We start from the raw sequence: 20,836 nt of genomic DNA, 5'->3' as shown, positions 1-20,836 counted from the left end.
CAGTTGGTTGGTTATATGTTTATCTCTAAAGTTGCAAATGTAGTTATATGGCAGAGGAGGCTGGCTGGGGTGTCTTCTAAACTGGTCAGGAGTCAGGGGAGGAAACTGCTCAGTAAGGAAGCTAGCAATGGGAGTGGAAGCTCGGCAGTGTTAGGTGAAATGGGTCAATGCTCAGCAGGGAAGCTGGTTTAGGTGTTGAAGTGGGTTGTTGAGAGCGGCCCTAGGAGCCAGATTGGGAAGTAGAAGATGATCTTGACTATTGCAAAGTAGGCACCTGGTAAGGGAGAGGCACTCAAATAAGCTGCTTGCAACCCTACTCCTTTCCTGCTTCCCGTGTTTCCCAAGCAGCGCCTTCCCTGCTCAGAGTTCTCCAGTCAGTAACTTTCCTTCCGGTTCTGCTGAGCTACTGCTTCCCTATCAGCAGCTTCTTATCTCCAGCTTCCATGTTCAGCCACTTCTAGTCTCAGTGTAGTATTTTCTAAATGGACAGCCAATCTAATTCTCAATTACTGAGGGACAATCTCCACTCATTGATCTATTTTGCTTTCCACAACCAAATCTCTGTACAACTTTTCATGAGTGATGCACCCGAGTATTTGGATTCTAATATCTAAACTGTATTGTTAAATCTATTCACCTAAATTTGGGTTATTGCTAATTATGTACTCTATGTATCATCTGACTTTTAAAAACTAACTTTATATTGGTGGATAATCTAAGCTCTATGCCTAGATGTATAGATTCTCTTTCCCCAACCTGTGCATTATATAACTTTTTTAACAATAGCTTTCCTTGTCACTCCTGCCAGTCTTTCTCTTCTCCTCCAGTAAGAGAGACATTGGCTGTAGCAGCAACACCAGCACCCTGATTTCCCCACCACAGTTTCCCAAAACTTTGCCATTGTTTTCAGGATCTGGTTCCACTCCCAAGGAGAAAAGCTCAGCATGGACCCAAAAAATAAAAAAAAAAGGGTCATGCTTAGATAATCATGCAGCATGTATGCTGAAGATGGCACAATGAAGGTTGACATAGCAGGATGGAAATCTTCCAGCATGTTGGCCTGATTCTGAGCTTACTTATACCAGCATAAATCTGGATGTCACTGGAATTACTCTGGATTTGCACCAGTGTAACTGAGACCAGAATTGCAGGTTCTGTATGTAAAGGGTGAGTGTGGTATGGGGAGACATAGCATTAAGATGGGCGTCAGAACCTTTTCATGAGAGTGTTGACATTTTAGCATTGAAATTTGCAAATTAAAATGTTATAGTAAATTTACTTTTGTAGAGAAGTCAGCTTTTAATTTAATGTTACATTATTAGAAAATTTAGAGAATTATTTTTAGCATTTAGTTAATTGTTGTATAAAATGTATCTTCTACCTTTACTATGAAGCTGTTCAGACTTTTGGTTATGACTGAATTTACACAGCATCTGAGATGATAAGCTCAAACCCTGATAAGTTTGTCATATTATATTATATTTACTAGATATCTCTGAAGAAAACAAAATCTGCTTTATGAAAATGTGTTTTTTTTTTTTTTGGTCTCTATCCAAGTTTAGAACTTGCAACCTCAGATACTGCATACCTGCAACCCTAATCACAGGTTCCTGTAGATGCATAGGTTTCCCGTGTACTTATCTACCCCATTCAAAAATTATTTTAACTCCGCCCACGCCCAAACTATTACAACAAAACACTGTATTAGAGAAAAACTCACCACCAAGGAAGTGCCATCCAGAAAAAAATTCTTGGCCTGCTTGATTGTTCTCTAGTGTTGGACCTGTTCAAGCCATTCCCTACTGTCCAGTGTCAAAGGCTGGGTCCTATTCTGCTAATTCTTACTCAAGTGAGTATTTCTCACTCATGCATATTAGTCCTGTCAAAGTCTGTGTGACTGCTCTCCTGGGTAAGTGTCACTTGAGTGAGGGCTGCAGGATCAAACCTGTATTTTGTAACATGACAAAATGTTTACTCCAGTATGTTGCTCTAAAAATGGGAAATCTCATTGATGTTTTGTTTTCTTCCTTACTAAAGTATGCACTGGGAATAAAAAACACGCTGTTAGTAGCGGTTTTTTTAAGTATTTGTTCTAATTAGTTTTACAAAATAGCCTGTCCCTCTACAGCTTTCAACAGTTATGAAAACTGAGCAGCATTATGTTGCGACATTTTATTTGTTATGCTTAACAGCTCTTTAGGAATTTTTATACTGTGTTTTTCTTTTGTGTTTTTCTTTGTTTTTAATTTCTTAAATGATCCCTCTTTTCAGATTTCAAATTATAATCCTTTTCCTGATCCATTGCTGAAGCCCTGTGATCCATGTCAGAAGTACTTCCAGGTCAGATGCCCTTTCACATATTTCCATAAGCAGAATCTTTTAAAATCTTTCTCTTCTTACCAGGCCCATATTTGTTTTAATTTTGCATTCATGAGTAGAACAAGCAAACACTTTCCTTTCTTTTTTTCTTAAACTGATCCTTTCTTAAGTAAATTCTTGCTTTAGGAAAGGTTTTTAAAAGCTGAATAAAGAACAGTCACAAACAAATAAGTTCTATTAAAAACATTTATGTTGTGTTTGAATACTAATGTTCTTGTGTTTGTAGCCAAAAAAAGCCTTGCACTTTATAAGGTTTGTGACGTGGCTTTTGAAAAATATCAATACGGGCCATTTGGATAATATTGTTATTTGTATCACAGTAGTGCCCCACCCAGGATCATGACCTCATTGTGTCTGACACTGTACAAATGTGAAATAGTCCTGCCCCAAACATGGATCAGTATCTGGTTAAAAGATAGGAAACAAAGCGTAGGAATAAATAATCCATTTTCACAATTGAGAGAGGTGAACAGTGGGGTCCCCAAGGATCTGTACTTGGATCTATGTTGTTCAACATATTCATTAATGATCTAGGAAAAGGAGTGAACAATGAAGAAGCAAGGTTTACAGATGATATAAAATTATTGAAGATAGTTAAGGTCAAAGCTGACTGCAGATGTCACAAAATGGAGTGACTGGGCACCAACATGGCAGATGAAATTCAACATTGATAAGTGCAAAATACTGCACATTGGAAAAAATAATCCCAATTACACACACATATATAATGGGGGGATCTATATTAGCTGTTACCACTCAAGAAAGAGATCTTGGAGTCACCATGGACAGTTCTCTGAAAACTTCAGTACAATAAGCAGCAGTGGTCAAAAATGCTAACAGAATAATAGGAACTATTAGGAAAGGAATAGAAAATGAGACAAGTCATAATGCCTCTATATAAATCCATTGTACACACCCACACCTTGAATACTGTGTCCAGGTCTGGTTGCCCCACCTCAAAAAGATTATAGTGGAACTGGAAAAAGTTCAGAAACAGGCAACAAAGGTGATCAAGGTTATGGAATGACTTCCATATGAGGAGAGACTAAAAAGATTAGGGCTGTTCATCTTAGCCCTGGTCTATACTACGAGTTTAGGTAGAATTTAGCAGCGTTAGATTGATTTAACCTTGCACCCGTCCACACAACGAAAGCCATTTTTGTCGACTTAAAGGGCTCTTAAAATCGATTTCGGTACTCCTCCCCGACGAGGGGATTAGAGCCGAAATCTACCTTGCTGGGTCGAATTTGGGGTAGTATGGACGCAATTCAACAGTATTGGCCTCCGGGAGCTATCCCAGAGTGCTCCATTGTGACCGCTCTGGACAGCACTCTCAACTCCGATGCACTGGCCAGGTAGACAGAAAAAGCCCCGCGAGCTTTTGAATTTCATTTCCTGTTTGGCCAGTGTGGTGAGCTACTCATGCAGAGCTCATCAGCACAGGTGACTATGCAGTCCCAGAATCGCAAAAGAGTTCCAGCATGGACCGAACAGGAGGTACTGGATCTGATCGCTGTTTGGGGAGACGAATCTGTGCTATCAGAACTCCATTCCAAAAGACGAAATGCCGGAATATTTGAAAAAATCTCCAAGGGCATGAGTGACAAAGGCTATAACAGGGACCCACAGCAGTGCCGTGTGAAACTTAAGCAGTTCAGGCAAGCCTACCAAAGAACAAGAGAGGCAAACGGCCGCTCCGGGTCAGAGCCCCAGACATGCTGCTTCTATGACGAGCTGCATGCCATTCTAGGGAGTGCCCCTACAACTACCCCACTCCTATGCGTGGAGTCCGTCAATGGATTCTCACGCAACAGGAATGCGGATTTTGGGGACGAGGAAGATAGCGCATAGCATGCAAGCAGAGAAAATGGTTTCCCCAACAGCCAGGAACTGTTTATCAACCTGGACCCAGTACCCTCCCAACCCACCCAAGGCGGGCTCACAGACCTTGAAGATGGCGAAGGGACCTCTGGTGAGTGTACCTTTGTAAATATTGTACATGGTTTAAAAGCAAGCGTGTTTAATGATTAATTTGCCCTGAAGACTTGGGATGCATTCGTGGCCAGTACACCTACTTGAAAAGTCTGTTAACATGTATGGGGATGGAGCGTAAATCCTCCAGGGACATCTCAATGAAGCTCTCCTGGATGTACTCCCAAAGCCTTTGCAAAAGGTTTCTGGGGAGGGCAGCCTTATTCGATCCTCCATGGCAGGACACTTTACCATGCCAGGCCAGTAGCACATAGTCTGGAATCATTGCATAATAAAGGATGGCAGCATATGGTCCCGGTGTTTGCTGGCATTCAAGCAACATCCGTTCTTTATCTCTCTGTGTTATCCTCAGGAGAGTGATATCATTCATGGTCACCTGGTTGAAACAGAGGAATTTTATTAAGGGGACGTTCAGGGGTGGCTGTTCCTGCTGGGCTGTTTGCCTGTGGCTGAACAGAAATCATCCCTGCTGTGCGCCATGCGGTGGGGGGAGGGGTAAAGCGATCATCTCAGAGAATAGGGGGTGTGTGGGGGGGTGTTAATTGGGTTTGTGCTGCACGTTAACCCGAAAACCGCAGCCCCTCCTTTTAAATGGCCAACCCATTTTAAATGGCCAACCCAGCGGGTGCTTGGTATGGGCAATGAGGGCACTGCTGTTTGAAACCATGTAATCTTAACAGCTTGGTTCACCGTGAAAGAGTCTACCCATGGTTCTCTAAAATGTGTTTTTTTTTAAATACTACTCTCCCACAGCTGCAAATGTTTCAATGCTCCCCGTATCATCTACATCCAAGAGGCTAGCGAAGATTAGAAGGCGAAAAAAACGCACTCGTGATGAAATGTTCTCTGAGCTCATGCAGTCCTCCCACACGGAAAGAGCTCAGCAGAATGCCTGGAGGCAGACACTGTCAGAGTGCAGGAAAGCACTAAATGAACGCGAGGACATGTGGCGGGATCGAGCTGATAGGTGGCATCAGAATGATGAGAGGAAGCAGGATGCAATGCTGAGGCTACTAGAAGATCAAACTGATAGTCTCCGGCGTATTGTTGGGGTGCAGGAAAGGCAGCAGGAGCACAGACCGCCACCACAGCACCTGTGTAACGAACCGCCCTCCTCCCCAAGTTCCACAGTCTCCTCACCCAGAACGCGGTGGGTGGGCCTCTGGGCACCTAACCACTCCACCCCAAAGGACTGCCCAAGCAACAAAAGGCTGGCATTCAAGAAGTTTTGAAGTGCAGTATGGCCTTGTCCTTCCCTCCTCCCCTCCTCCCCTCCTCCACCACCCCACCCGGTGCTTCCCTCCTCCCCCACCCCTCCTGGGCTACCTTGGCAGATTTCCCCCCATTTGTGTGATGAAGTAATAAAGAATCCATGAATTTGAAACAACAATGACTTTATTGCCTCTGCAGTTGGAGATCAAAGGGGGGAGGGGAGGGCGGTTGGCTTACAGGGAAGCAGAGTGAATCAAGGGGGCGGGTTTTCATCAAGGATAAACCAACAGAACTTTCACACCGTAGCCTGGCCAGTCATGAAACTGGTTTTCAAAGCTTCTCTGATGTGCACCGTGTCCTGCTGTTCTCTTCTAACCGCCTTGGTGTCTGGCTGCACGTAATCAGCCGCCAGGCAATTTGCCTCGACCTCCCACCCTGCCATAAATGTCTCCCCCTTACTCTCACAGATATTGTGGAGCACACGGTAATAACAATGGGAACATTGGTTTAACTGAGGTCTAACCGAATCAGTAAACTGCGCCAGCGTGCTTTTAAATGTCCAAAGGCACATTTTACCACCATTCTGCACTTGCTCAGCCTATAGTTGAACAGCTCCTGACTACTGTCCAGGGTGTCTGTGTATGGCTTCGTAAGCCATGGCATTAAGGGGTAGGCTGGGTCCCCAAAGATAACTATAGGCATTTCAACATCCCCAACGGTTATTTTCTGGTCTGGAAAGTAAGTCCTTTGCTGCAGCCGTTCACACAGACCAGAGTTCCTAACGGTGCGAGTGTCAGGTACCTTTCCCGGCCATCCCACGTTGATGTTGGTGAAACGCCCCTTGTGATCCACCAGTGCTTGCAGCACCATTGAAAAGTACCCCTTTTGGTTTTTGTACTGGCTGCCTTGGTGCTCCGGTCCCAAGATAGGGATATGCGTTTCGTCTATCACCCCACCACAGTTAGGGAATCCCATTGCAGAAAAGCCATCCACTATGACCTGCACATTTCCCAGAGTCACTACCCTTGATAGCAGCAGCTCAGTGATCGCGTTGGCTACTTGGATCATAGCAGCCCCCACAGTAGATTTGCCCACTCCAAATTGTTTCCCGACTGACCGGTAGCTGTCTGGAGTTGCAAGCTTCCAGAGGGCTATCGCCACTCGCTTGTGAACTTTGAGGGCTTCTCTCATCTTGGTATTCTTGCGCTTCAGGGCAGAGGAAAGCAAGTCATAAAGTTCCATGAAAGTGCCCTTACGCATGCGAAAGTTTCGCAGCCACTGGGAATCATCCGAGACCTGCAACACTATGTGGTCCCACCAGTCTGTGCTTGTTTCCCAGGCCCAGAATCGGTGTTCTACGGCATGAACCTGCCCCATTACCACCATGATGTCCAAATTGCCAGGGCCCGTGATTTCAGAGAAGTCTGTGTCCATGTCCTCATCACTCTCCTCACTATGCTGCCGTTGCCTCCTCGCCTGCTTTTGCAGGTTCTGGTGCTGCATACACTGCAGGATAATGCGCATGGTGTTTACAGTGCTCATAAGTGCCGCGGCGATCTGAGCGGGGTCCATGCTTGCCGTGGTATGGCGTCTGCGCGGAAAAAGGCGCAAAACGATTCTCAGCCATTGCACTGAGGGAGGGGGGCCTGACGACATGTACCCAGAACCTCCTGCGACAATGTTTTTGCCCCATCAGGCATTGGAAGCTCAACCCAGAATTCCAATGGGCAGTGGAGACTGCGGGAACTGTGGGATAGCTACCACAGTGCAACGCTCTGAAAGTCGACGCTAGCCTCGGTACTGTGGACGCACTCCGCCGATTTAATGCGCTTAGTGGGCGGGGACACAATCGACTGTATCAAATCGATTTCTAAAAAATCGACTTCTATTTAATCTATCTAATTTTGTAGTGTAGACATATGCATAGAAAACAGAGGACTAAGGAGAGAGATTATGAAGTCTATAAAATCATGAATGGGGTGGAGAAAGTGAATAGAGAAGTGTTATTTATCCTTTCCCACAATACAAAAGCTAGGGGTCACCTGATGAAATTAGGATTAATACAAACAGAAGTACTTTTTCACACAACGTGCAGTTAATCTGTAGGATTCATTGCCATGAAATGTTGTGATAGCAAAACTATAACTCAGCTCATAAAAGAATGAGGTAAATTCATGGAGGATAGGTACACCAATGGCTTTTAGCCAAGATGGTCAGGGACACAACCCCATACTTGGAGAGACCCTAGACCTCTGTGATTGCCAGAATCTCGGAGGGGAAGTCATGGTTGGATCACTCCAACTGCGTTGTTCTGTTACACTCCCTCTGAAACTCTCGTGCTGGCCATTGGTTTGACCCAGTATGTCAGTTTTTATGTTTTTCTGGTGAGATACGACAGGTCTGTATTAGATACAATGGATGTAGGTGAGAACAAGGATTAATTAAAAAAATAAAAAAAATAAACAGGAGTTATTAAGGAATCTAGATGAACACCTGTGTATATAGTATTCTGTTTCAGTACCCAAAATTACTTTATTTGAAGCTATATACCAGCCATCATCCCTGGTGAATGATTGTAGGTTGCGCAGGTACACCTCTACCCCGATATAACGCGACCCGATATAACACGAATTCGGATATATATATATAATTTGTAAAGCAGTGCTCCCGGGGGGGGGGGGGGGGGGGGAGAGGGGCTGCGCCCTCTGGCAGATCAAAGCAAGTTTGATATAACGCAGTTTCACCTATAACGCGGTAAGATTTTTTGGCTTCCGAGGACAGCGTTATATTGGGGTAGAGGTGTATATGATGCCTGTAGTTAAGGTTGCTCAGTGCTTCCCATTATAAGACACTATTTTCACTTCTAATATTGCCAATTTTAACCATTTGGGCCAAAATTTTCCATGTTGGTTGCCTATCTCAGGCTGACACTCTCCCTATTTATATATTTATTTATTTCAGCAAAAATGGTTACACCATTTCCCAGAAGAGGATTAGGGGAAAATATTTTGTTTTGCCCATGTTTTAAAAAATTTTGCATTTAGTTTAGAAACTGTATTTCCTCCATGCTTTGGGGCAGGGACTTGAAATTTAGCAGGGGGTTCACTCTGGTTTCAAGATGAGTCTTTGCCCATCCCTGTGAAAATCTGCTCAAATTTTGCCAAGTTTTCATCCTCTCAAAAAATCTAAGTTTGCACATGCTTAGTAGAGACATATTAGAGTTCGGCAGCTATATTATCTGAAGATTCTGTCTGCACTGAGCATGCTTTAGCCCAGAGCTTCAAGGGCAGAGAAGGACTTTCCCTGCAATTGCTGTCTCTGCAACCAGGTGACAGGAACTGGTAAGAGGGAGACTATCTCCTGTGCTCTTAGTGATTCCCTGCGGGTGCCCTGGCAGCATGGTAGCAATGTGAAACCACTTGACTGAAATGCTGAGGGATGAGAAGTTGTACTTAGAGGCTTCATGAGGAGGGACGTCTGGGCCTTGGGCAGGGGATGGGATTAGGGTGGGAGGCTAGGACCTGGGACTAAGGTGGGAAACTTGGATGAGGAGCTAGAGTGGGGAGGCTGGGAAGCTGTGGCAGGGTTTGGGGGAGAGGGAGAGAGATGTGGAGCCAGGAGACCCACAGGAAATGGAACAATGGCAAAGGCAAGACATCCTCAGGTGTCCACCTTCAAAACATCTAAGCTAACAATGGCTGGGTCGTCAGTGGGGAAGAAACTATTTTGTATGGCTCCATCCAGGCTAGAATGGCTACTCTTCCCAAGGCTAAGCCTGGGATCAAAGGATATTTAAAACCTCAAAGAACCTGGAAGAGGGTATGGGTGAACTAGGAGAGACCACTGAGGTTGTATCAGTGAAAGGCTGGCAGGGGATGACACAGACAGAGGCAGATGTTATGACCGGGGCAATGTGCTTCTTTCTGCCAGAGATGAAGTTAATGAGGCTGAGGGAAACTTACAAAGGTGTAAGTAATACCCGGGCATGTAGGCTGTTTATTGTTTTCATGGTTTGCTCTACATGCTTTGTGCCTTTGAGAAAAGACTAAATAATGCTTGGTTTTGAACATGCTTGTTCTGTGTCACTACAAATGTGTGCTGTTACTGGCTCACTAAGGGAAACGCTTACTGGTGCCAATACTGAGTTGGACCTGTGTTGTTAACCTGGTTGAGGAACAGGGGACTGCAGTCCAGAGATCCAGTCTAGAAGAGAGTGGAACCGCTTGTCTGTAGATCCCTTGCCTCATTTGTTGCAGAACCTGGGGGGGGCGGGGGGGAGGTTATAGTGAATGAGGCAGGGGATTGCAAGAAGAGAGAGGATGCTCTCATGGTTAAGGAAGTTGTATGCTACCCTGGAGAACTGGATTCTATCCCCGCCTCTACCACAGAGCTCCTATGTGATGCTGGGCACGTCACTTCAACCAGACTTGTCACAGATGGCTACTAGCTGTGTGTTCCTCATTTTCTGGGTGCCCAGCTTGAGATCCTGAGGTCTGATTTTCACCAGAGCTAAGTAATCTCAGTTGAATCGGAAGTCAGTGAGAGCTCTTCTCTGAACAAAAAAGTGATATAAAATGCGAAATTCTCTGAAAAATCAGGTCATGGGCATTTCAGATTGGGCAACACTGTTGACATTAATGTCTCTGTGCCCCAGTTGCCCATTTATAAAATAGGGCAAATAATATCATATATTCTCACAGGGATGTTATGAAGGTAAATAAACTAATGTTTGTGGAACATTCAGATACCTGAACCAGCCCCCATTGAAGTCAATGGCAAAACTCTTACCCATTTCAGTGGTGGAGGATTGGGTCCTTAATAGGGCAGCATAGGACTGAGTTAAGGATCAAAGCTCAAGAGGGTTAAATTAATCACTATAGTGTCTGATTAAAAAACATCCGCCATGCGTTCATAGAATCATAGAATATTAGGGTTGGAAGAGACCTCAGGAGGTCATCTAGTCCAATCCCGTGCTCAAAGCAGAACCAACACCAACTAAATCATCCCAGCCAGGGCTTTGTCAAGCCGGGCCTTAAAAACCTCTAAGGATGGAGATTCCAAGTGCTTCACCACCCTCCTAGTGAAATAGTGTTTCCTAATATCCATCCTAGACCTCCTCCACTGCAACTTGAGAACATTGCTTCTTTTTCTGTCATCTGCCACCACTGAGAACAGCCTAGCTCCATCCTCTTTGGAACCCCCCTTCAGGTAGTTGAAGGCTGCTATCAAATCCCCACTCACTCTTCTCTTCTGCAGACTAAATAACCCCAGTTCCCTCAGCCTCTCCTCGTAAGTCATATGCCCCAGCCCCCTGATCATTTTTGTTGCCCTCTGCTGGACTCTCCAATTTGTCCACATCCCTTCTGTAGTGAGGGGACCGAAGCTGGACACAATACCACAGGTGTGGCCTCATCAGTGCCGAATGGAGGGGAATGATCACGTCCCTCAATCTGCTGGCAATGTTCCTACTAATACAGCCCAATGTGCCGTTGGCTGCCTTGGCAACGAGGGCACATTGCTGGCTTGTATCCAGCTTCTCGTCCACTGTAATCGCCAGGTCCTTTTCTGTAGAATTACTGCTTAGCCAGTCGGTCCCCAGCCTGTAGCGGTGCATGGGATTCTTCCATCCTAAGTACAGGACTCTGCACTTGTCCTTGTTGAACCTCATCAGATTTCTTTTGGCCCAATCCTCCAATTTTTCTAGGTCACTCTGGACCCTATCCCTACCCTCCAGCGTATCTACCTCTCCTTCCAGCTTAGTGTCATCTGCGAACTTGCTGAGGGTGCAATTCATCCCATCATCCAAATCATTAATAAAAATGTTGAACAAAACCGGCCCTAAGACCGACCCCGGGGGCACTCCGCTTGATACCGGCTGCCAACTAGACATCGAGCTGTTGATCACTATCTGTTGAGCCTGACAATCTATCTAGCCAGCTTTTTATCCACCTTATAGTCCATTCATCCAATCCATACTTTTTTATCTTGCTGGCAAGAATACTGTGAGAGACCGTATCAAAAGCTTTGCTAAAGTCAAGATATATCACATCTACCGCTTTCCCCATATCCACAGAGCTAGTTATCTCATCGTAGAAGCTAATCAGGTTAGTCAGGCATGACTTGCCTTTGGTGAATCCATGTTGACTGTTCCTGATCACCTTCCTCTCCTCCAAGTGCTTCAAAATGGGTTCCTTGAGGACCTGCTCCATGATTTTGCCGGGTACTGAAGTGAGGCTGACCAGTCTGTAGTTCCCCTGGTTCTCCTTCTTTCCTTTTTTAAATGTGGGCACTATATTTGCCTTTTTCCAATCAGGCTTTCCAGGGGGCTTTCAGAATGCTAAGACAATTGCAGAGGGCTAAGTTTCTAGCGGCTTTCACACGGCCCCAATGATGTCAAAGGAAGTCTTTCCACTGACGGTAATGGGAGCTGGATCAGGCCCACCAGGGCCGGCTCCAGGGTTTTGGCCGCCCCAAGCAGCCAAACAAACAAACAAACAAAACCCCAAAACCTGCAATCGCGATCTGCGGCGGCAATTCAGCGGGAGGTCCTTCACTCCGAGCGGGAGTGAGGGACCGTCCGCCGAATTGCCGCCGAACAGCTGGATGTGCCGCCCCTCTCCGAAGTGGCTGCCCCAAGCACCTACTTTGTAAACTGGTGCCTGGAGCCGGCCCTGAGGCCCACAATGATGAAGTTAGCCCATACTGTATGAATGATGAAATTGGGACTGACATTGACAGGAACCAATATTGCTTGCAAATAATTATTTTGAGTATGCCTTATAATTTATTCTCATTTATGTGTATTATCTTTGTTCTCCTTTTCACCTCTACTGCTTCATTGCTTTCTTTGTTCCAGTGAAGTATTTAAAAATGGCCAACAACAGGATCCTGCGCAAGGGGTAAATTCTGTCTCTCTCTAGAGGTTTCTTTCCCTTCCACTCACAGGCTGAATGCTAGCAGAAAGATCTGAACCTTATAGATTGGCAGGTCCAGTAGAATAGTTGTCTCCCACGAATCCTGGCCTATCCACTTGGAGCTCTTTTATGCTATGTATGCTAAAGAGCAGTGCTGCTTTATGGTCTTTCTGAAAGTACAGGGTTCAGGTTAATTCACGGAAAACTATGGTTTAATATTTTCTTTTCTTTAAGTCTCATGATTTCAATTAAGTTTAATCATGAATATTAAACACATTTATTTTTTCTTCATTATTTTAAGTCCTTCATGTTTCCTTTTTATTTTTAATGAGCTGCTGTGTGTCCTATTGTAACGTGCCTACTCTAGGTGCATTAGAGAGTAAATGTGCCATAATGCCAAGGCATCTTTGCTTGTAGTTACAAAGATGTTGTTGTCTGGAGGGTCCATGTAATTATTGGCTTCTGCAACAGCAATGGAATCAGTTTTACCATATTGAAATACTTCTGTAACTCTGAAACCAGATTCTTGGAGCAGCCAGAGGCTGTGTATTATGATTAATATTTATTATTTGTATTACCGTAATGCCTAGGAGCACTAGTCATGTTGTTGTTCACTTTTCTGACAGAAAAATTGTACATTCATTTTACATCCTGATACCTCAGGGTCCCATTCAAAAAACAACACCCATATCACTGTGGGTGGAGGCTGTTCCTCTCCTTTATGCAAACACTGGGATATTATTTTTATGGCAATAAAATAGAGTAAGGGAATAAAACCCCTAGGGGAGAAAGAGAGAGAAATGTAGACTGCAAGTGGCTCTAGTCCCAGAAGTGGAACTACATGTTTATGAGGTTGGCAGGCAGAAAGGTGAAATGTGTTCATGTAAAGCAGGGATGAGCAAACTATGGCCCTGGGGCCAGATCCGGCCCTTCAGATGTTTTAATCCAGTGCTCAAGCTCCCTCTGGGGAGCAGGATCCGGGGTTTGGGGCTTGCCATGCAGCTCCCAGAAGGAGTGGCGTGTTCCCCCTCCAGCTTCTATGCGTAGGGGTAACCAGGGAGCCGGAGGGGGACATGCCGCTGCTTCTGGGAGCTGCTTGAGGTAAGTACCACCCAGAGCCTGCACCCCTGACCCCATCCCGCACCCCAAGACCCCGCCCCATCCCTGATCCCCCACCCGCCCTCCGAACCCCTCGGTCCCAGCATGGAGCACTCTCCTGCACCCCAACCCCTCATCTCCAGTCCCATCCTAGAGCCTGCACCCCCAGCCAGAGCCCCCACACTCCAACCCCCTGCCCTGAGCCCGGAGCCCCCTCCTACACCCTGAACTCCTCATTTCTGGCCCCACCCCAGAGCCCACACCCCCAGTCAGAGCACTCACCCCCTCCCGCACCCCAACCCCGAATTTCGTGAGCATTCATGGCCCGCCATACAATTTCCATACCCAGATGTGGCCCCTGATGTAGAGGCAGTGCTGTATGGTGTACTGGGAAATGTGAAGTACAGACTTGGGGCCAGCTCCTCCCCTGCTTTGCCTCTCGTGACATTACTTATACATCTGAGGGAAGTGAGTGGAAAACACTCCCAAATCAAAGTGGTAATATTGAGGGGGAAATATGGGTGGGAACTACTTTGGACCTCCTTGGGAATTGGTAGGAACACTCTTAACTGTGAGAGGTAACCAAGTGAAAATGGTTGCACCTGACTCAGGATTAAAGGAGGTGAATGAAGAAGAGGTGCCAAAAGAAATCTGATTCCCTGGAGTTTTGAATTGCAAATTGGGATATGCTTCCTCTGGACAAACTGATATTCTGAATGAAAGCATCTTAGTGCCTGAAGTAGGGTGTTATCTTTTCCTTCTCACTCTTTATCTTTATGTTCTGTTTCTGTTCTCACTCCTTAGTACTCATATATTTTCCAGTACGTGCAGTAATTCTTTCTCAGGCAGTGTCTTCCATCCTTGATAGATAGGAAGTGCTCTTCATGTCAGGATGGATTTTCTCCATCTATATTCCCTTTTCTCTTGTTGCCTCCTGTTATTTCTCTTCTTTACTTCACCTTTTTCTATCCTCTTGTTTTGTCACCTACTGATTTGGTTCCAACTCCTTTCCTCCCTGATTTCTTCCTGTCCTATCTTACCATTTGACTCCTCCTCCCCCTTTCCTCTCTTCATTTCCATTCTGGTTCTCCTCTCTCTGCCATGTACCCGTGTCCAGTCCTCCCCACACCCATTAATACTAATTCCCAACTCATTTGTTTCTTTAACTGATGCTGCTCCTAGCTCTGCTTAATACTTCAGTTTCAGGTAGAACAAGGAATGGAACACAAATCATAGGCCCGCAGGATCTGACTGGTAGCGTAGGAACAGCACTTTGTAAATGAGAGCATAGATGAGTATGAGAGCAGGATCAATGGAAGATAACCAGAAATCTACTTCATGAGAGGACATACTGTTCTTACCCCTCTCCCTTATCTAAATATGTGCACAACTTAGGCTATGAAGGTTAGGAGTTGCACATTTGAATTAATGTATAAACAACAGTGAGGTACAATAACTTCATGTTGAGCCATTTAAAACCTGAGCCCATGATTCACTTTCTAGGAATGAGTCAGTATTCATGATAGATCTTTACTTTGCTGAGTAGACTAATAATCATATTGTTTTGTACTTATGTCTCCATGTGTTGATTTTGTCATTTGAAATGTAATCCACTGGAGACTGAATAAATCATGTGGAAGAATGTGTTTGAACTTTTTCTAGGAAGATGTATTTTTCTTAAGAATTCTGTTCCAAACAAAAAGTAGTTAGAAAAACATTGCAGTGGACACTGGAATCTTCACAACAGGGCTGCCTGCTTGTAACAATAAGAATTAATTATTAATTAACTGTATATAGATTGTAATCTTATTTCAAATTGTCATATTCAGATTTTTTTTTTTTTTTACATTTTATTTTACTGAAATGTACTATGATTTTCTGATTTCAAAAACTGGCCTCCATAAATAGCATACAATTATGGACACTCTACCAGGCATAAACTGGCAGGGGTCACAATTATCCTTTCCTTAAAAGTTTTACATTGACTGTGTTGGTTGATCACAGGATGACAATGAGCCACCAATGTGATGCGGCCGTGAAAAAGGCTAGTGCAGTCATAGGTGGCATCAGGCGAGGTATTTTCAGTAGAGACAGGGAAGCGGTAGTACCATTATACAAGGCACTGGTGAGACCTCATCTGGAATACTATGTGCATGTCTGGTCTCCCTTGTTTAAGAAAGATGAATTCAAACTGGAACAGGTACAGAGAAGGGCAACTAGGATGATCAGAGGAATGGAAAACCTACATACGAGACTCAAAAGGCTTGGCTTGTTTAGCCTAACGGAAAGAAGGCTGAGGGGAGATATGGTTGCTATCTATAAATACATCAGAGGAATAAATACCAAGGAGGGAGAGGAGTTATTTAAGTTAAGTGCCACTGTGGACACAAGAACAAATGGATATAATCTGCTCATCAACAAGTTTAGTTTTGAAATGAGACGAAGGTTTCTAACCATCAGAGGAGTGAAGTTCTGGAATAGCCTTCTAAGGGTAGCAATGGGGGCAAAAAACCTAACTGGCTTCAAGACTGAGCTTGATAAGTTTATGGAGGAGATGATATGATGAGACTGCCTATAATGGCATGTAACTGATCGGCAGCTGCTAGCAGCAAATATACCCAGCAGACAGTGATGGGACACTAGATGGGGAGGACTCTGAGTTACTACAGAGAATTCTTTCCCAGGTATCTGGCTGGTGGGTCTTGCCATATGCTCAGGATCTAACTGATTGTCATATTAGGGGTCAAGAAGGAATTTCCCCCCAGGTTAAGTGGGCAAAGACTCTGGGGTTTTTCACCTTCCTCGGCAGCATGGGGCCAGGGTGTAAGCTAGTGTAAATGGTGGATTCTCTGTAACTTGAAGTCTTTGAATCATGATATAAGGACTTAAGTAACTCAGCAGAGGTTATGGATCTATTATAGGTTATAAGTCAGAAGTGGGTGGGTGAGGTTTTGTGGCCTGCAATGTGCAGGAGGTCAGACTAGATCAGGGGTCGGCAACCTTTCAGAAGTGGTGTGCCAAGTCTTCATTTATTCACTCTGAGTTAAGGTTTCACGTGCCAGTAATACATTTTAACGTTTTTAGAATGTCTCTTTCTATAAGTCTATAATATATAACTGAACTATTGTTGTATGTAAAGTAAATAAAGTTTTTAAAATGTTCAAGAAGCTTCATTTAAAATTAAATTAAAATGCAGAGCCCCCCCGGACCGGTGGCCAGGACCCGGGCAGTGTGAGTACCACTAAAAATCAGCTCGCGTGCCGCCTTCGGCACACGTGCCATAGGTTGCCTACCCCTGAACTAGATAATCATGATGATCCATTCTGACCTTAAAGTCTATAAGTGTTTAACTTCTAGATTGCCTTCAGGTTTCAGTCAAACCACAAAAAATTAAAAAAGCAAATCAATAAATTCAAGTTACTTCATGTTCTAAGACAAAAAAAATCTATATACATGCTTTTATAACAGAGGGCCCTTGTGCATAACTTTATGTTGAGACCTCAACCAGATGAGTCATGACATTACTTTGCATCTTGAAGGATCAATCTGATGGATAAGATGTGAGATGGCAACTCTTTAAAAGTATTTAACTACCTCGGGGAAACACACAAATTTCAGAAACTTTGTGATATTTTTGAAACCTCCTATGGTTACAATTGGAATATATAAAAATATACATGTATTATTAATTAATTAACTAAAACTAAAGTTAGAAGGCTAACAGACCAGAATTTGAGGAAATCACAGTAATCAGATCATGAAAAATCGTGTGTTTAAACCCTTTTGTAAACCACCCCTTAGGACTGGAAGTTACTGTACGTCTGTGACACAGAGGAAAAGAGAGAGTAAAGGATACGTTATTCTGTTTTCTAAGGTTTAAATGAAATGAAATATGTAATTTTGAAAATGAGTTAAACAGTAAGGTTAACAAGTGTACCTGAATTTAAGTAAACCTTTCATATAGTGCTCCTTATTTTGTATATAAAGAAAAAGCCCACAAGTACTTAATTTTTTGTAAATCCACATTTTACAGTAGTCTCTTCTTTCACATATTGAATACTCAAAGGTGCAATATATCTTAACTAGAATGCTCTCCCAGTGGCTGGCCTATACTATAGTTTTTTTTTATCCATGGATATATCTACAGCCAAGCCCTCATTTTATTGTGCAACAGGCATATCGCAAATCAGACCTGTCTGAGAACTAGGAACAACAGAGACGGTGCTTCATACTCTGTCAGAGGGAGTGATTACTAATTGGCCTCTAGTTCGTTTGCATCTCTCAAAAGAGTGAGTAACAGGAAGCATTCAGGGAGTATTTATTATGATTAATGGGAGCCATACTTTACCAAAGCAGTGACAATAGGCAGCAGAGGAAACAAAGACTACTATTTTTTTTTTTTAAATAAAAAATCCTTTACTTGATCATTTCATCACAGTCTGAAAATGCTCTCCCTACCCAAGCCTAGTTCTCTGAAAGCTTGAGCAATGTCTCAGAGAAGCTGAGGTCAGAGAGTTTGCCCACAAGTTGCAAACCACTAAGAAAAGTAAAAGAATGTTGTAGTCCAGTTATGGAATATATGCAGTCTCCCTTAGGAAGTACAGCTTATCAATAGCCAAAGATGTGGTGCACTATAAAAATAGTGGGCCACATTCATCCCTGGAGTAACTTCTTTGGAATCAGTAGAATTGCATCAGGGATAAATTTGCCGAATTGTGTTTTTTGTGTGGATGTGAAAAAATTGTTGCTAAATATATACAGTATTATAAAAACACTAAAGCTAACAAAACAACATAGCATGCATGCATAAAAACACTAGAGAATTGCTAAAAAATTAGCAAACAGCTGTACAAAAAAATTTGCAAACAGCTGTGGTACGTTTCTTGAAGCTGTTAAGAGGCAATATCGGGCTTTGCCAGTCAACCCTAAAATAAGCAATAACTATGTTTCATTGCTACCCAGGGTGGAAAGGGAGTAGTGTCTTGCTTTGGTCTGTAGGGCCATTCACTCTTCAGGGACTGCTGATGAGTCCTAAAGAAATTCTTGCCCTACTCTTTGGCTGATGAGGTGGTGAAATTTTTAAGTTTTAGTGAGAGAGAGAGAGGGATGATGAACTTCAGGGCTGCAAAGCAGATGCAAAGTACTTCTCTCTCTCCCCAAAATGTACGTAGTTGGAACATAGTAGCTCAAAAATGTCAAATAAAATTTGGGGTCAAAAACCTTGTATATTTTTCTTAACAATTTAACATTCCCCAATGTCATCTCCACCCTTTTTGCCTTTGGACCTCCATGTTTGATAAACTGATCTTTTCTGTTGCGGTGTCTGTTCTCCCTCCTGCTTAGTTTGTAGAAACTCTTCTTTACACGTTATATAAAGTGTTGCATCCCATTTCCAAAAGCTCTGATACAAGGAGTATACAATTAATGTATCTCATGAATATTTCTTTTTCTTTTCTAGTTGACTCCAGTGTGGACGCGTTGGCTGTGTTTATGGCAAGCAATAGCACAACAGACGTTGTGAATCGCAATAATCCTGCCACTCCCCCAAATACTCTTAATCTACGCTCCTCCCATAATGAACTATTGAATGCGGAAATAAAGCATACAGAAACAAGGAACAGCACTCCCCCGAAATGCAGGAAAAAATATGCATTAACTAACATTCAGACAGCCATGGGCCTATCGGATCCAGCAGCACAGCCCCTTCTGGGGAACAACTCTGCCAATATAAAGCTGGTGAAGAATGGAGAAAATCAGCTTAGAAAAGCAGCAGAACAGGGGCAACAGGATCCCAATAAAAATCTCGCTACGACTGCAGGCATAAACATAACTTCTGAGAAGTTAGAAGGTAAAGAGCCTACCCCTCAGGATTCTGCAGGCTGTGAAATATTCTCCTCTCAACCTAGGAGGACCAAGAGCTTCCTAAATTACTATGCAGATCTGGAAACATCAGCCAGAGAACTAGAACAGAATTTTGGGAACAGCCATGTAGTGATGGAGGAGAAAGCGGCACAAAGTAACAGCCAGGCTTCTACCATGATTGTCAATGGGGATGTGTTGCCTCAGAAACAAAACAAGCTGTCCAGTCCAGAAGATGGCCAAGTAGCCACCGTGTCATCAAGTCCTGAGACTAAGAAGGACCATCCTAAAACCGGAGCCAAAACAGATTGTGCATTACATCGGATTCAAAATCTGGCTCCAAGTGATGAAGACTCCAGCTGGACGACTTTATCGCAGGACAGTGCTTCTCCAAGTTCACCTGATGAAACAGGTACAAAAGTGAAGAAACGTTTCCCTCAACTCAGTTCTTTAAAAATGTGTTTGTTGTTTCTCTTGAGTCTCATTGTGTAGACAGCTGGGGATAAGTGAGACAATGTGGGAGAAGAAAGGGACATTACAAATAGCAGGATGCCACTTAATGCTTTTTACCAAGCAGTAGCTTGTTTTGAGAGAGTTATGAGTCCCGAGGTAAGATTAGATGATCATTATGGTCCCTTCTAGCCCTGAAATATATGAATAAAGTAAATCATAGCTAAACCGAACGGTAAGATTAGTACATAGCTCCTCATAAAGTTAAGAAAAGTGACACCCTTCTATAAAAGGGGCAGTGTCAGGTACCACAGATGAGGTTCCAGTGATAATGGATCCTAAATTTGACCTTAATTTTTTAAAATTCAAAGTACTTAATCAGTTCCAGATGATAATCATTCATTTCTTTTAAACACCTAGCCCTTTGTTGCTGAGAAATGCTTAATTTAAAACAAACAGAAGGTGTATCTAATGCATTAATGGTAATTCTGGTACATGGTGTCTGAATACAAAATCTACAGGGTAAGAGATACTGCTTTCAATCTTTTAAGTTTTACAGGGAGGAAAGTTGATTTTTTAAAGAAATTCAAATCTATTAGAAAAAAATGCAATTTGAGGATATCCTTTTAAAAAAACCTGACATTTAAATAATGCATTTTATGCTATATTCTACTGTTCTGTATGCTAATTCAGAAGTTGAAATCAGTATGTTTCACATTTTGAAAGCCTGGGTCCATTAATTATTTGAACAGTAATGGTGACTACTGCGGTAGCACTGTTGTAATTTACAGCTCTTCTATATTATTTTTAAAATTGCAAATAATTCATTCAAGTTAATGGACTTTGTCACCTTTTTATATTTGGATTTGTATAAAAGGATATTAGTTTGTGGAAAGGCAAATGCTGTTCTCTCTAAAGGTGATCTCAGGCCA

General features: G+C 43.3%; 1 protein-coding gene across 10 annotated transcripts in view; it reads left to right on the top strand.

The window, feature by feature from the left end:
- APBB2 (amyloid beta precursor protein binding family B member 2) overlaps nt 1–20,836 on the top strand; it is a 329,064-nt gene that overhangs the window by 131,281 nt on the left and 176,947 nt on the right. For 5 of the 10 annotated variants that reach the window (XM_054029779.1, XM_054029782.1, XM_054029780.1 and 2 more), the window contains 2 exons: nt 2,272–2,340; nt 19,054–19,866. The exons of 1 other annotated variant lie outside the window; for it this stretch is intronic. In XM_054029779.1, coding sequence (XP_053885754.1) covers nt 2,322–2,340; nt 19,054–19,866 — 832 coding nt within the window. In that variant the 5' untranslated portion in view covers nt 2,272–2,321. The remainder of the gene's footprint in view (nt 1–2,271; nt 2,341–19,053; nt 19,867–20,836) is intronic. 4 more of the 10 variants (XM_054029785.1, XM_054029778.1, XM_054029784.1 and 1 more) reach the window with 1 other exon arrangement.

Source organism: Malaclemys terrapin, chromosome 5, assembly GCF_027887155.1.
Source record: "Malaclemys terrapin pileata isolate rMalTer1 chromosome 5, rMalTer1.hap1, whole genome shotgun sequence".
NCBI lineage: Eukaryota > Metazoa > Chordata > Testudines > Emydidae > Malaclemys > Malaclemys terrapin.
Note: the sequence above shows the minus strand (reverse complement) of the source record. Positions and strands in the feature narration are given on the sequence as shown.